The sequence below is a fragment of the Heteronotia binoei genome, chromosome 3 (assembly GCF_032191835.1).
Source record: "Heteronotia binoei isolate CCM8104 ecotype False Entrance Well chromosome 3, APGP_CSIRO_Hbin_v1, whole genome shotgun sequence".
Classification (NCBI taxonomy): domain Eukaryota; kingdom Metazoa; phylum Chordata; class Lepidosauria; order Squamata; family Gekkonidae; genus Heteronotia; species Heteronotia binoei.
This window is the reverse complement of record NC_083225.1, coordinates 91,863,726-91,876,391: the sequence shown is the minus strand read 5'-3', so window position 1 is coordinate 91,876,391 and position 12,666 is coordinate 91,863,726. Positions and strand designations below refer to the sequence as shown.

At 42.6% G+C, this 12,666-nt stretch overlaps 1 protein-coding gene across 3 annotated transcripts in view; it reads right to left on the bottom strand.

Annotated features, from left to right (window-relative positions):
* Positions 1–223: 223 nt before the first annotated feature.
* HSF2BP (heat shock transcription factor 2 binding protein) overlaps positions 224–12,666 on the bottom strand; it is a 49,813-nt gene continuing 37,370 nt past the window's right edge. For all 3 annotated transcript variants that reach the window (XM_060234187.1, XM_060234188.1, XM_060234189.1), the window contains exon 8: positions 224–2,754. In XM_060234187.1, the coding sequence (XP_060090170.1) occupies positions 2,546–2,754 (209 nt within the window). In that variant the 3' untranslated portion in view covers positions 224–2,545. The remainder of the gene's footprint in view (positions 2,755–12,666) is intronic.

Sequence of the window (12,666 nt, the reverse complement as noted above, 5' to 3'; positions counted from 1 at the left end):
CCTGGACCTGCCAGATTCTCCTCTACAAGGGGCTGATAAGCAGTCCTTGGATCTGTCAGGAGAGGATGCCAAAGCTAATCTCTGCTCTTGGATCAAGCAGATTGTGAGGAAAGTGACTGACCCACTCCTGGGACCACCGGAGAACAGCTATTGCACCCAATCACTTTATCCTGATAGACCATAATATATGACCCATAGGGGAAAAAACCACAATGTATACGAATTGAACATCACTACTGTTACTTTATTTCCAGCATCCAGAATTCCAGACACAAGGTGAAAACATGGCATATGCGATACTAACATTAAACTTGTAATGGGGTCACATGCAACTTTATATTAGGAATATCTAGAGGCAAGAGACTGCAATTGACATTGCATCATGATAAATGGACACAGATGTCATTTGGACATTATCTTGTTTGAAGCCCACAGAAGCCCTGAAGGCAAAGCAAGGTGAACAAGAGCCTATGCATGAACAAAATAAGAGAACAAGAGCCTCTATGTGTACAAAATGTCAGCTTTGTATAAACAACTATTGGGAAATGCAGAGTTCCAATTGTGTATCTTTGGCCTGCACATGTAAAATCTTATTCACAAGTTAAATGAAACTTGCATAAAACTGAGAAAAGGCCAGTGGTACAGTCCTTCTCCCTCTTCATACATTCTCCCCAGAGTTACAAATAAACAGTGCTTGTTTGCGGTCACGTTCCTATGATAGGAATGCGTATCAACTAGGACAGCCATGGGACAGCTTATTACTCAGTCACCTCATTTAACCACAGATAAATAAAAATGGCCAAGGCCTAGATTATGGCGGGGTTTCTCCTTGCAGTCCTCCTCTTTCTCTTTCATGAATAGAGAATTGTGATTAAAAACTAACCTTGCAGCAAAAATTCAAGATATAACTGAAGTTATATCTTCTCTCCCACTACCTGAGATTACAAACCAGGGTACCTGCAATCATACATCATGAATAAGCCAAGTTGTGCAATTAGGAGATGGTGTATGCAAGGTGCCATTCCTTGGTCCCTGGTCTAACACCTGGTTTGTGGCAAACTGATTCAAAGCGGGATGCCTGCAGCAATTGCATAGTTTGCATTATCAAGTAGTTGAACAACAAGAAATTTAAGGCTGCTGCACCAATGAAGTTTTTGACAATCCAACTCATACATCCCTGGAATCAGATGACAGAACCCTGCAAAATAGTGATCAATAGCCTATTTTGTACAATATGTCGAATAATTTTCCAAGCAGCTCACTGCATTATGGTTCACAAACAGAAATGGCTCCAAAGTGTAGAGAACCCTTTCCTGATGGGAAATATTTGCTCTTGCTCTTAACGAGTTTTGACTCCTGTAACTATTGATAAAATGCTAGAATAGAAAGGACCTCAGTACCCATCCAGACTTGCCTTCTGCACAAAACACAGATCACATGCCCTTAATTATCCACCAACATTTAAAGATGTATGGAACAGCTTGATAATTCTCCAAGTAACTGATATGCAGAGAAGGTAATGGCATTTCTATACAGGATCAATACACAATATGGTACTCTATTAGGCTACTTAAAATAGCCAGCATTGGGCCTCATAATGCTGTCTGGTTTTGGAACATCCAATAGGTTTCTCTTTGTTGTGAGAGTAAGATGTATTGTTTCCATAGCTCTGGTTCTCCAGATGTCCTTTCAACTGCAAGCAGTAGCTCCACAAAGTCGTGATGGATCCTGCCCATCAGTAAGCCTCTTCAACAATTATCACTCATATCAATACAATCCAAATTCCTTAGTTGGTAACTAGAGAGAGAAGGGTAGCATTTCCACATGGCTCTAATATTATTGAGTTTACAGCCTAAAAAGGTGGGGTGTTCTCTGTGCAAAGGTTATGAAAGTGAGCCAATTGAGGTAGGGGGTAAAACTGTAGAACTCTGATCCAGTGAGTGAGAATGGGAAAATATCACTGAAAAACCCTCAAGAACCCATTTATGTTTGTGGAATCTGTCTTCCTTGTTTGACTGAAAAATATTTACAAAATTGGTTGAGTACTTCTCCCTTTACTGGATGTACATAACGAACACTTTTCTATTGCTCTCAAACACAGAAAATTAAAAGCTATTCTCAAATTAATATCACTGGAATAGGAAGAAAGATGGTGTGGCTAAGGCATAACTTCAAAGAAGAGGTACTTGATTTTGCCCATCACAAGTTGTTGATATGGAGCAGAAACTGAATATATCCACTAGAATTCTTTATTATTAATTTCTTTGCCTATCTTTGGCAAAAGTATAACACCAGTCTTTGGGTAATGTCAATAGGTGAGTTGTTATCATGTGGTTACCCCTAGAAAACCTGATGCATGCCACTTATAGCTGTTATTAAATTAGTTTTTCTTACCGAGGAATACTGGCTAGGTGCACATGGAAAAACTAGATTTTTTCAAATGCATATTATTTCTCAGTGTTAAAATGAACAAGGATGTTTTATAGACAACCACAAAACCGGGAGTGGGGGGGAATCTTGAAAATTTAAATAATAGCATACACTTTTATATTTCATATTCTAATACTTTAATGTCCTCAAGCAGTTCTTGGGCTAGCACTTGAAGATTTCCATTACGACACTTAGATAGCATAAGAATACGAGATAGCGGCATAGTGTCACGTATCTCGCCAGCTGATTTGGCTAAAATCTCTGGCTCCAAGATCACAGACTGGAGAAGCCGTAGTACATGAAGACATACTTCTGGATCTGGATCTAGAAGTGATGGAAAAAATAGTCTGAGTTCTAAGATATCACTCCGAATGAAATGTTCTAAGGCTGACTTTCATCATTTTATCCTTTTGCTTTGTATTTCAAAAGTAATTATCCCATAAATGCTTATTTTAGTCAGTACTGAATTTTGCATTACTAACTGGTTCTCAAACAATGTATTGTGGAATAAAATTTGGTCACAACCTGGAAGGTCAGTAAAGCAGAGCTGTTTTGTGTTTTTTTTAAACCTTCAGCAGTAGACTACAGATGCCGTTCAGTGCTGTTGTAGAAAAAGCTTTAGATTAACCCCTGCTGCTGATTTCAGGAACTTAGGGGGTACATTTTTATTTATTTACTTAATTAATTTATATCTCACCTTTCTACCCAATGGGGACCCAAAGTGGCTTACATCATTCTCTCCTCCATTTTATCCTAATAACAACCCTGTGAGGTAGGTTAGGCTGATAAAGCGTGTCTTGCTCAAGGTCACACAGCAAGCTTCCCTGGCCAGGATTTGAACCTGGGTCTGTAAAATTCTATCCCAACAGTCATAACCACTACTCCACACTGGTGGTTAGATGTTTTTGGGTAGAAAGCATAGAGAAGTGGAACTCTACAACTTTGTCCTTTTAGGAAACTGCCACCTGCACATTAGTAACAGTATCCCTAAAGTACAGTCACTTAAACCTTACATGTTTGTTTTCTTATAAGGAAAAAAAACCTGAAGTATAATACAGCTCCAGAAACTAAACATTTTTTACCTTTGAGGTACTTATTTTACTGTAGTCTATATAACATATTAGGGTACAAAAACATCCCATGCATTTTTAATAAGAAAATACTGATTCAAACAAGCATTTTTAAATGCTATAAAGAGATATAGACCCTCCTAACCCTTCCTGATAACCTGGAAAGCACCACAGAGAAATGTTTTCAAGGTTCAAAAACACCTCAGATTAAAAATTATCTTTTAGATGTTTTCCTTTAAAATTTGTGAAAGTTTGTTCATTTTCTAACATCTTAGGCTTGTTCATTGTTTCAAACAGAAAATAAAAACAATTGCTTTATAGACGAACAGAACTGGTATGAGTTATTCAATGTGCAAACCAATGGGGTGAATCTTCTCAAATCTGCCACCTTCTGTGAAAGTGTATTTTCAGACTGTGTTTGAACACAGTGAAACATATTAATGATGATCACAACAAACACAAAACTTTGTGGGACATTATTTACCACAAAATACATGGAAAATTGGCTTGGGGTAAAAATATATTCCATAAATCAAATTGTGAACATTTTCCCTAAGCACAGAAGTAGTGTTAAGGCTGTAATATAAACAGGGTAACTGATGATCTTCAAGTGGTCACCTGTGCAATCACACACTTGGGTCCTGAGCCCTGCTTGAATCCAACCTCGGAGACTCCCATAGCAGCATCAGCGTTTTTTTGGTGAGTTTTTCTCCCAGTTCTGGGGAGCAGACATCTACTGAGCATGCCTAGAACTGGGAGGAAAGCTCCACCCCTGCTCAATTTCTTCCAGCTGCCTCCAGCAGTCTAGCAATAGATAAGGTAACATAGGAAAACCAGCAGTGGGGAGGGCAGGACGGGTCGTGTGTGACTGCATAGGTGCCCATTTGAAGATCATCAGTTACAGGTAAGGAACCTGTTTATCTTTTTCGTGGTCCCTGTGCAGTCCCACACTTGGGTGATTAGCAAGCTCTAGTCCTCAGATGTTGGGTGCTGGCAAGTAAGTAGTAGACCTGAAACCAAGCAGAGTTACAGCAAAATATCAAAATGATCAATTTAAACTCCAGAGGCATACATGGAAATCACAGGACGGCATCTCACTAGAGAACAGAGTGGAGGACTGATTGACCAACAGATGCGTCTTTTCGTGATTGGACATCCAGAGCATAGTGCGTTGTGAAGGTTGAGGCAGAAGACCAGATGGCAGCAGCATATATGTCTTCTAAAGAGACCCTGTGGCAGAAGGCAGTAGAAGTGGCAACAGCCCTAATTGAATGGGCCCAGAGCACTTCAGGTAAGGGTTCCTTAGCAAGTTCATAACAGTTTAATAGATGAGGTAACCCATTTCGACAATTGCTGAGATGTTATCCTTGTGCCACAATGGGGGTTTCCATAGGCAATGAAAAGTCTTTGGTCTTTGTGAAAAGGACATGTCCTATCCAAATAGTAGGCTAGTGCACAACGGACATCCAGAGTATGCACTGTTTGTTGCATAGAGTCCAAAGGTAGGTAATACAGTAGGCTGTAAAAGATGAAAAGGTGAGACAACCTTGGGCAAGAAGGCAGGGTTTGGGCATAGAACGACTTTGTCTTTATGGAAGACGGTGTACAGGGAGTCAGAATGAAATGCATAGATGTCACTGACTCTGATGTTATGGTGACTAAAAATGCCATTTTCCAGGAAAGCAAGTGTAGGCTAGTAGTTGCCAGAGGCTCAAAGGGTTTGCCTGTTAATTGAGAGAGCAATAAAGATGGAACAAAGGGTTTTATTGAAGGTTTTAAGTTCAACATTTCTTTTAGGAAAGCTCTGTACAGTGGGTGAGAGAAGACAGTATTAGAGTCGATCATTGCATGACAAGCCAAAATAGCAGATAGATGTACTTTTAAAAATGCTGTGCTAAGACCCAAATCTGACAAGGAGAGAAGATAGGACAGAACGATGTGTAGAGGAGCTGTAAAAGGATTTAGGGAATGCTCAGTTGCATAAATGGAAAAAACACTTCCATTTTGACAGATAAGTACAGCATGTAAAGAGTTTTTTGGAGTGAAGGAGCACATTCTGGACAGCAGGTGGGAAGTTTAACGCTTGATTCTCCAAGCAGTCAAGCAGAAGAGACTCAGATTGTGGTGGAGAACTGCTCCCTCCTGTTGGGTCAGGATATCTATTGCCAATGGGAGATGTTTGTATGAACCTTGAGATAGTTGAAGAAGTGTGGCAAACCATGGCTGGCATGGCCACCATGGAGTCACAAGAATGCAAGAAGTCCAATTCGAATCTCCTGAATTGTCCATGTTATCAGAGGAAAAGGGAGAAATACTACATTGCTCCTGACCAGTGGTGAAAAAAGGAGTCACCTAACGATCCCTGGGTCAGTGCTCCCCTGCTGAAAAATATGTGGCGCTTTGTGTTGGTCCATGTCACAAAGGCGTCGATTTGCAGATGCCCCAGAGATGAAAAATGGGTTCCAGATAGACCGGATTCAAGAACCATTGTGGTTGCTCCATCCGGTCCTGCTAAGCATGTCTGCCTGGATGTTGCTGGAGCCAAGCAGATGTATGGCCATTAGGAAGATATCATGTTTGAGGTACCATTTCCATAGGTTCGGAGCAAGGTTGCATAATTTGTTGGAGGCTGTACCACCTTGCTTTTTGATGTAGTATACTGTAGCTATGTTGTCTGAAGCTACTTGGACACGCAGACGTACAAGGTGGGGGATGAAGGACTTGAGGGCACGATGAACTGCTAGTATCTCTAGGCAGTTGATATGGAGATGGCTCTTGGAAGCAGACCATGCACCTTGAGCCTGAAGTGCATTGCAGTGGGCTCCCCAACGCGAAAGTGAAGGTTCTGGGGTAGAAGCTTGGATGGAGGAGGAAAATGAAAGGGCATTTCAGCTAGAAGATGGTCAATGTTGAGCCACCAGCATAGAGAGAGAAGTACTGATGGAGGAAAAGAAAGATGCATGGTTTGCGGGTCCCTCTGAGGTCTGAAATGATGAAGAAACCAGATTTGCAATGGTCTCATATTGAGGTGAGAGTAAGAAACCACTGAGGTGGTTGTAGCCATAAGACCTAGCAGGTGCTGGATAGAGAGTGCTGTCTGTCCTGGATTGTTCAGGAAGGTGGTTATCATGTCTTGAAGGGTCTCCGCTCTGTCTGCTGGGAGGTAGGCCCTGCACGTGGAAGTGTTTATAACTGCACCTATGAATTGAAGAGACTGGGAGGGAGAAAAGTGCGATTTTGCTAGACTGACTGAAAGACCCAGGGCAGTCAGAAGATGTAGTGTCGTTGTGATGTCTTTTAGAAGTTAAACTTTGAAGGTGATACAATCAACCAATCATTGATGTACAGAAAGACTTGAACTGAAACTTGATGAAGAGGCGCTGCCACCACTGCCATGCACTTTGTAAAGACCCTTGGAGCTGTGGAGAGTCCAAAGGGCAGGGCTCGATGCTGATAGTGGGTCGAGTCCACAGTGAAGAAGAGGTAGTGGTGGTACTGCAAGCAAATTGGTTACATGAAAGTATGTGTCTTGCAGGTCCGGGGATGCCAGCGATGAGTCTTTCTGTAGCAACTGTAGAATTGTGGGAAGGGTGATCATCCAGAACTTTCTGCATTTGATATTTAGGCTTCATAGATCCATGATGGGATGTTTGCCCCCGTCCCACTTTGGGACGATAAAGTAATGAGTGTAAAACCCACAGCCATGAGGTTGAGCAGGGACAGGTTCTATCGCCCCTTTGGATAATAATGCACGCACCTCTTCTTTGAGGATGGGGGATGCTGAAGTTGGCAAGAAGTGGTGCTATCGAGGCAAGGTGTCGAATTCAATGGCATGAGGACCCAGACATCTGTTGCTATGGATTCCGATTGATGTTGAAAAGGGGAAAGTCTGGTTCCTAGGGTAGGGGTGGGGGTTGGTTGCAGAAATAGTTCCAGAAGTATAGGAAAGTTAAAAGGACTGCTTCAATTGAGGGGAAGGATGTTTTGATTGCTGCATTTTTGGTTCTGAATTGTAGAAATACTTTGATGAAGAAAAGGAAGAATTCCGTTTCCACGAGTCAGTTGCACGTGGAATGTAGGGTTTGCGCTGCCTAGAAGTTGACCATTGGTAAGGTTTGTAAGGTCTGGTAGAGGTTGGAGTGTTAACCCCCAAATGCTTTGCTTTCTTACGGCTGTCGTCGACTGAAGAAAGAACCTGGTCTGTGGTGGAGTGGAACAACCCTTTAACATTGAAAGGTAAATCCTCAGTCTTTGAAATCAAATCCTGTTGAAGGGTGGTTGTGAAAAGCTAAGCGTGTTGGTGTAACACAATAGAGCCATCACTCTAGAAGAGCAAGAGACGGTGTGCTTGAGATAACTGATTTGTTGTCTGGCCAGGCGGAATAGTTCCTGAACAACTGTATTAGCTTGATGTTGTGCAGAGTCAGGAAGCTGTGCATTTAAAGGGGTGAAACAGTTTGCCAGATTGTAGGAATAAGCAGCAAAATATGCCAAATAGCTGTGAAGCTTAGTTAAAATAGTAACAGTAGAATAATGTTTTCTTCCCAGAGTGTCAAGTTTGCAGCCCTCCTGATCAGGAGGGGCTGGATGTCGTGACAGTTTGGATTTTGAAGCAGATTGCACAATCATTGAATTTTGTGCTGGATGGGCTAAGAGAAATTTTGCTTCAGATGGTTGGACCCTATAAAGTGCCTCCAAATGGCAGGGTGTAGGCGGAACAGAGGTGGGCTTATCCCAAGCTTTGCATAAAGTTGCTAAATGAACTGGCAGCATGGGCAGCAGTGTGGAAGGAGATAACTCAGACTGGACAAGTTGGTATACAAGGTCTGTAACTTCTGGTGTGTCTGTGTTTACAGGAATATTCAGAGCATCAGACATTCTGTTGATCAATTCAAGGTAAGCTTTCACCCCTTCAGAAGGTGAAAGTGCACCTGGAGGTGTAAGATCTGGGTTGGGATCAGGCAGTAATGGGTCTTCTTGTTCAGAATCAGAAACCAGAGATCCTGAGGAAGCCTTCTCTGTAGGACGAGGAAAAAGATCTGGCAAGGAGAGGGGTGCCTCCTGTTCCAATGGTAACTGATTTGGTGCACCCGCTGTAGCTGAAGGCTTGGATGGGAGACTCTGCTAGGATGTAAGAGGCGCTGTCATTGGAGCAGCAGGAGCCAAAGGGGTGGAAGCAACAATCTGAGGTGGCTTCTGAGGTGGTAACTGAATGCCTTGAGGATGCTCAGGAGAGGGTGACGTTGTCAATACCTTCACTCATATGTTCTCGGTGATGGAGATCAGGAAAAAGATGAAGAGCGTTGAAGCCTTCGTCAAGGGTAGTAACAGTGCCTAAAGGGGGATGGTGAGTAGGAAGATGCAGTATGATTGTATTGGGATCTTGAGTGGCGGGATTGTGATCGCCATTCAGAATAAGAACAGAATAGACGTTGAGAGCGAGAAATACTGCGAAGACATGATTGAGAATGATGAGAACGGCTTCTACAAATTGGAGAATGTGACTGTTGTCAGATAACATTCAGGGGGTCAAGACTGCCTCTGAAGAGGGGATTGTCATTGGAGATTTGGAGGCGTCAAGTTATGGAACCATGTGGCGCAGTCTCCAGTAGTGTCAATGGTATTCGGTACCAATAGCGAGGCCATTGAACGGTTGTTGAAAATGCGGTCCAGGAGAGCAGTCCGGCCAAAAAGATCAGAATCTGGAATGACAATAACTGTTGAAGTCGAGGGATCCAGTGGCACAGTTATATTGAGTGTAGGTGTTGACAAGGCCGAAGTGGTCGTCGAAGATGGTGCTTGCTGCGGCATGAGTGGCAGAGTCTGCTGCTAAGGCCTGGGAGCAGGAATGGATGAAGCTGAGGTCAAGATCATAGTGGATAAGGGTCTCAATGCTGATATCAAGGTTGATGGCACAGTAGGTCTAGAAGTTGAAGACGTTGTAGGTCTAGAAGTTGAAGACTTCATAATGCATGGGATGGAGAAAGTAGAGAATAATGCATGGGATGGAGAAAGTAGAGAATAATGCATGGGATGGAGAAAGTAGAGAAAGAAGTACTTTTCTCCCTTTCTCACAATACAAGAACTCATGGGCATTCGATGAAATTGCTGAGCAGACAGGTTAAAATGGATAAAAGGAAGTACTTCTTCACCCAAAGGGTGATTAACATGTGGAATTCACTGCCACAGGAGGTGGTGGCGTCCACAAGCATGGCCACCTTCAAGAGGGGGTTAGATAAAAATATGGAGCAGAGGTCCATCAGTGGCTATTAGCCACAGTGTGTGTGTGTGTGTGTGTGTGTGTGTGTGTGTATTTGGTCGCTGTGTGACACAGAATGTTGGACTGGATGGGCCATTGGCCTGATCTAACATGGCTTCTCTTATGTTCTTATGACAAGTCTGAAGATGTATTTTGTCAATGCTTTCCCTTCTTGGACTTATGCCTTTTCTTTTCCGAAGCTGCCGACAAAGCCAAATCTCCCCGCTCTTTATGGGGAGACAGCGAGTGTCTTAGAGGTTCTATATAGGGCAAAAGCAAAGACGATGAGGTAATGCAATTGAGCGGCCTTATTCTTCCTTGTCTGCTTCCTAAATTCTTGCCAGTGGACACAGGAATCAACTTTGTGGCCCTCACCCTGGCAAAATAAACAGTGGGAATGGCTGTCTAAGGATGGAAGTTTAATGCGACAGCGCAAGCACCTTTTTAAAAAAGTGGACATTCCCTTTCCCACTAGGGTTCGGGGAAGGGGGGGAGTGTTGGGGAAGAGAAGAAGGAACGATAGAAAGTAACTCACAAAGAATCTTTTTTTCTTTTTTTAACGGATAGATGACGATGAAGAAATTCGAAGGAAGTAGAAGAAATTTTCAAGAGTTGAAGTAGGAACATCGAAAGAAACACTGAGGTAAGTAGGGAGGAATCACAATGAGGTCTGGACAGGGCAGCGGTAAAGAAGAAAACTGAGCAGGGGCGGAGCTTTCCTCCAAGTTCTAAACATGCTCAGTAGATGCCTGCTCCCTAGAACTGGGAGTCTCCGAGGCTGGCTTTGAGAAGGGCTCAGAACCCAAGTGTGGGACTGCACACGGACCACAACGAAGATCCTGTACATACAGCAGGCAGAGTTTGAGTCCAGGGGTGCAGCTTGAGGAAGTCTGTCTATGGTTGCCAGGTCAGTGTTGGAAAATACCTGGGGACTTTGGGAGTCAAGCCAGGAGAGGGCAGGGTTTGGGGAGCGGCGGAGCCTCAGCATGGTACAATTCCATAGAGGCTACCCTTCAAAGCAGCCATTTTCTCCAGGGGAGCTGACCTCTGCCAGCTGGAGATCAGTTGTAAAAACAAGAGATCTCCAGGCCCCACCAGGAGGATAAAAAAAAATATTAAAGATATTTCATGAATAGTCCCACCATAAGCTAAGGGTTTCTCAGATGTCTTCCTGCAGAATAAAAGATTTGTGGATGATTATAGCAGAAGGTCTGCAATATTGTCTAGTACTCTCAAGGTAAATTCCTACCATTTGGAGTAGCAGGGAACATGAAATGGTATCATATCCTCCCAAAGGACTGGTACAGGAATATTTCTGGTGATTTTTAAAATCTGTTAATCATTTAATGAACGTATTCTGGAAGCTTTTGTGTGCTAATGGTCTGGAACAGCATGTGTTACTTAATTACTATAAAATGCTGATATGATTTTAACAACATACTAAAAATCTATCTTAACTTCACTGACTTTTTCTTGGCAGCCAGTACTGTACTGTTTGATGTCACTAGCATTCAGCCATTAACAAATGTAGTTGATAAGGCAAATGGATATTGCAGTCACATGTGTCACTGGCAGTATACTCTCAGATGAACTAGTCTCTGTAATGGGCCTTAAGTAATTGCATTACATCAATGCTAAACTGTTAATCTATAATAGGCTCTGGAAGTGTGATGTGAATTCAATTGGCACGTGCATATAACATTCTTAGGTCATCAAATGCAGGAGCAAGATTTATTACTCTGACGAATAATCGATACCAAGTTCAAGCCTGACTAATTTACTGGCTTTTCCAAATACCCCCCACTAGCACTTGATCACACCATGCTGGCAATGACCAAGGTTCATTATAATGGCAACACACATAAAGCTGCAGTCCTATGCACTTCACCTGAAAGAATCTCATTGAATTCAGTGGGACTTACTTCTAAGTAAGCATGATCAGGCTGCAATTGAGAATGTGGTCACCGGAAGTAAAACACAGCAGAGATCTTTGCACTGCTAACATTAACATCATGGGATGGCTTCAGTGAGTGGATTAATTATGACAGAGCTTGAGCTAGGGACTGATGCATCTCTTCTGTGATGAGGCAGCAGTGTGGCAGCTTGGTGGGTATTGATTTTGTAAAGAACTTTCTGTGAAAGAGGGTGGGAAGAAAATGTGTCTTCCTTTCAAAAAGCAGACTGAAGACTAATGTTTTGAAAGGTTTGTGTTTTCTACTCTTTCCATTCCCAATATTATTTTAGAGCATGAGTTCTCAGAATGAGGACAGAACAGCAGTTTCAGAAACTGTTATGCATTCTTCCCCAGAGACAAAGTGCACATGAAACCCAAAGGAGTGATACAACAGAAGTCAGAGCTAATATTTAACATAGAAAATGAAATTCCTTTTTAAAAAGAAACATATTTGTGGTGACCTAGACCTCACTGCTGTACATCAGCTGAGATATCCCTATACTAGGGTTCCCAACTCTAAATAGGGAAATTCCTGAAGACTAGGCAGTGAAGCCTGGGGAGAGTAGGGCTTGTGGATGGGAGGGACCTCAGCAGTGTATAATGCTACAGAGTCCATCCTACAAAGCAACGATTTTCACTACAGCTCCAAAGATCACTGTAATTTTGAGATCTCCAGGCCTTAACTGGAGGTTAGCAACTCTACCCTATGCCCTTAAGGAATACACATATTGTGTCAGATTCAGGCAGGTGGGAAACTTGCATATACCTGCTAATGATAGATGATTTCATCAATAGGAAATGTTAAATCTGTTTAGGGGACAGCAGTCTCCAGTATGCACCATTTGAAGGTTTCAGTATTTCCCCTAAGGGATGAAGGCAGGGAATGTTTTGCTGACCGGGAGAATACACCATCAAAGGGAGGAGAAAGCAGAATGAGGCTTGACAAAACAGCT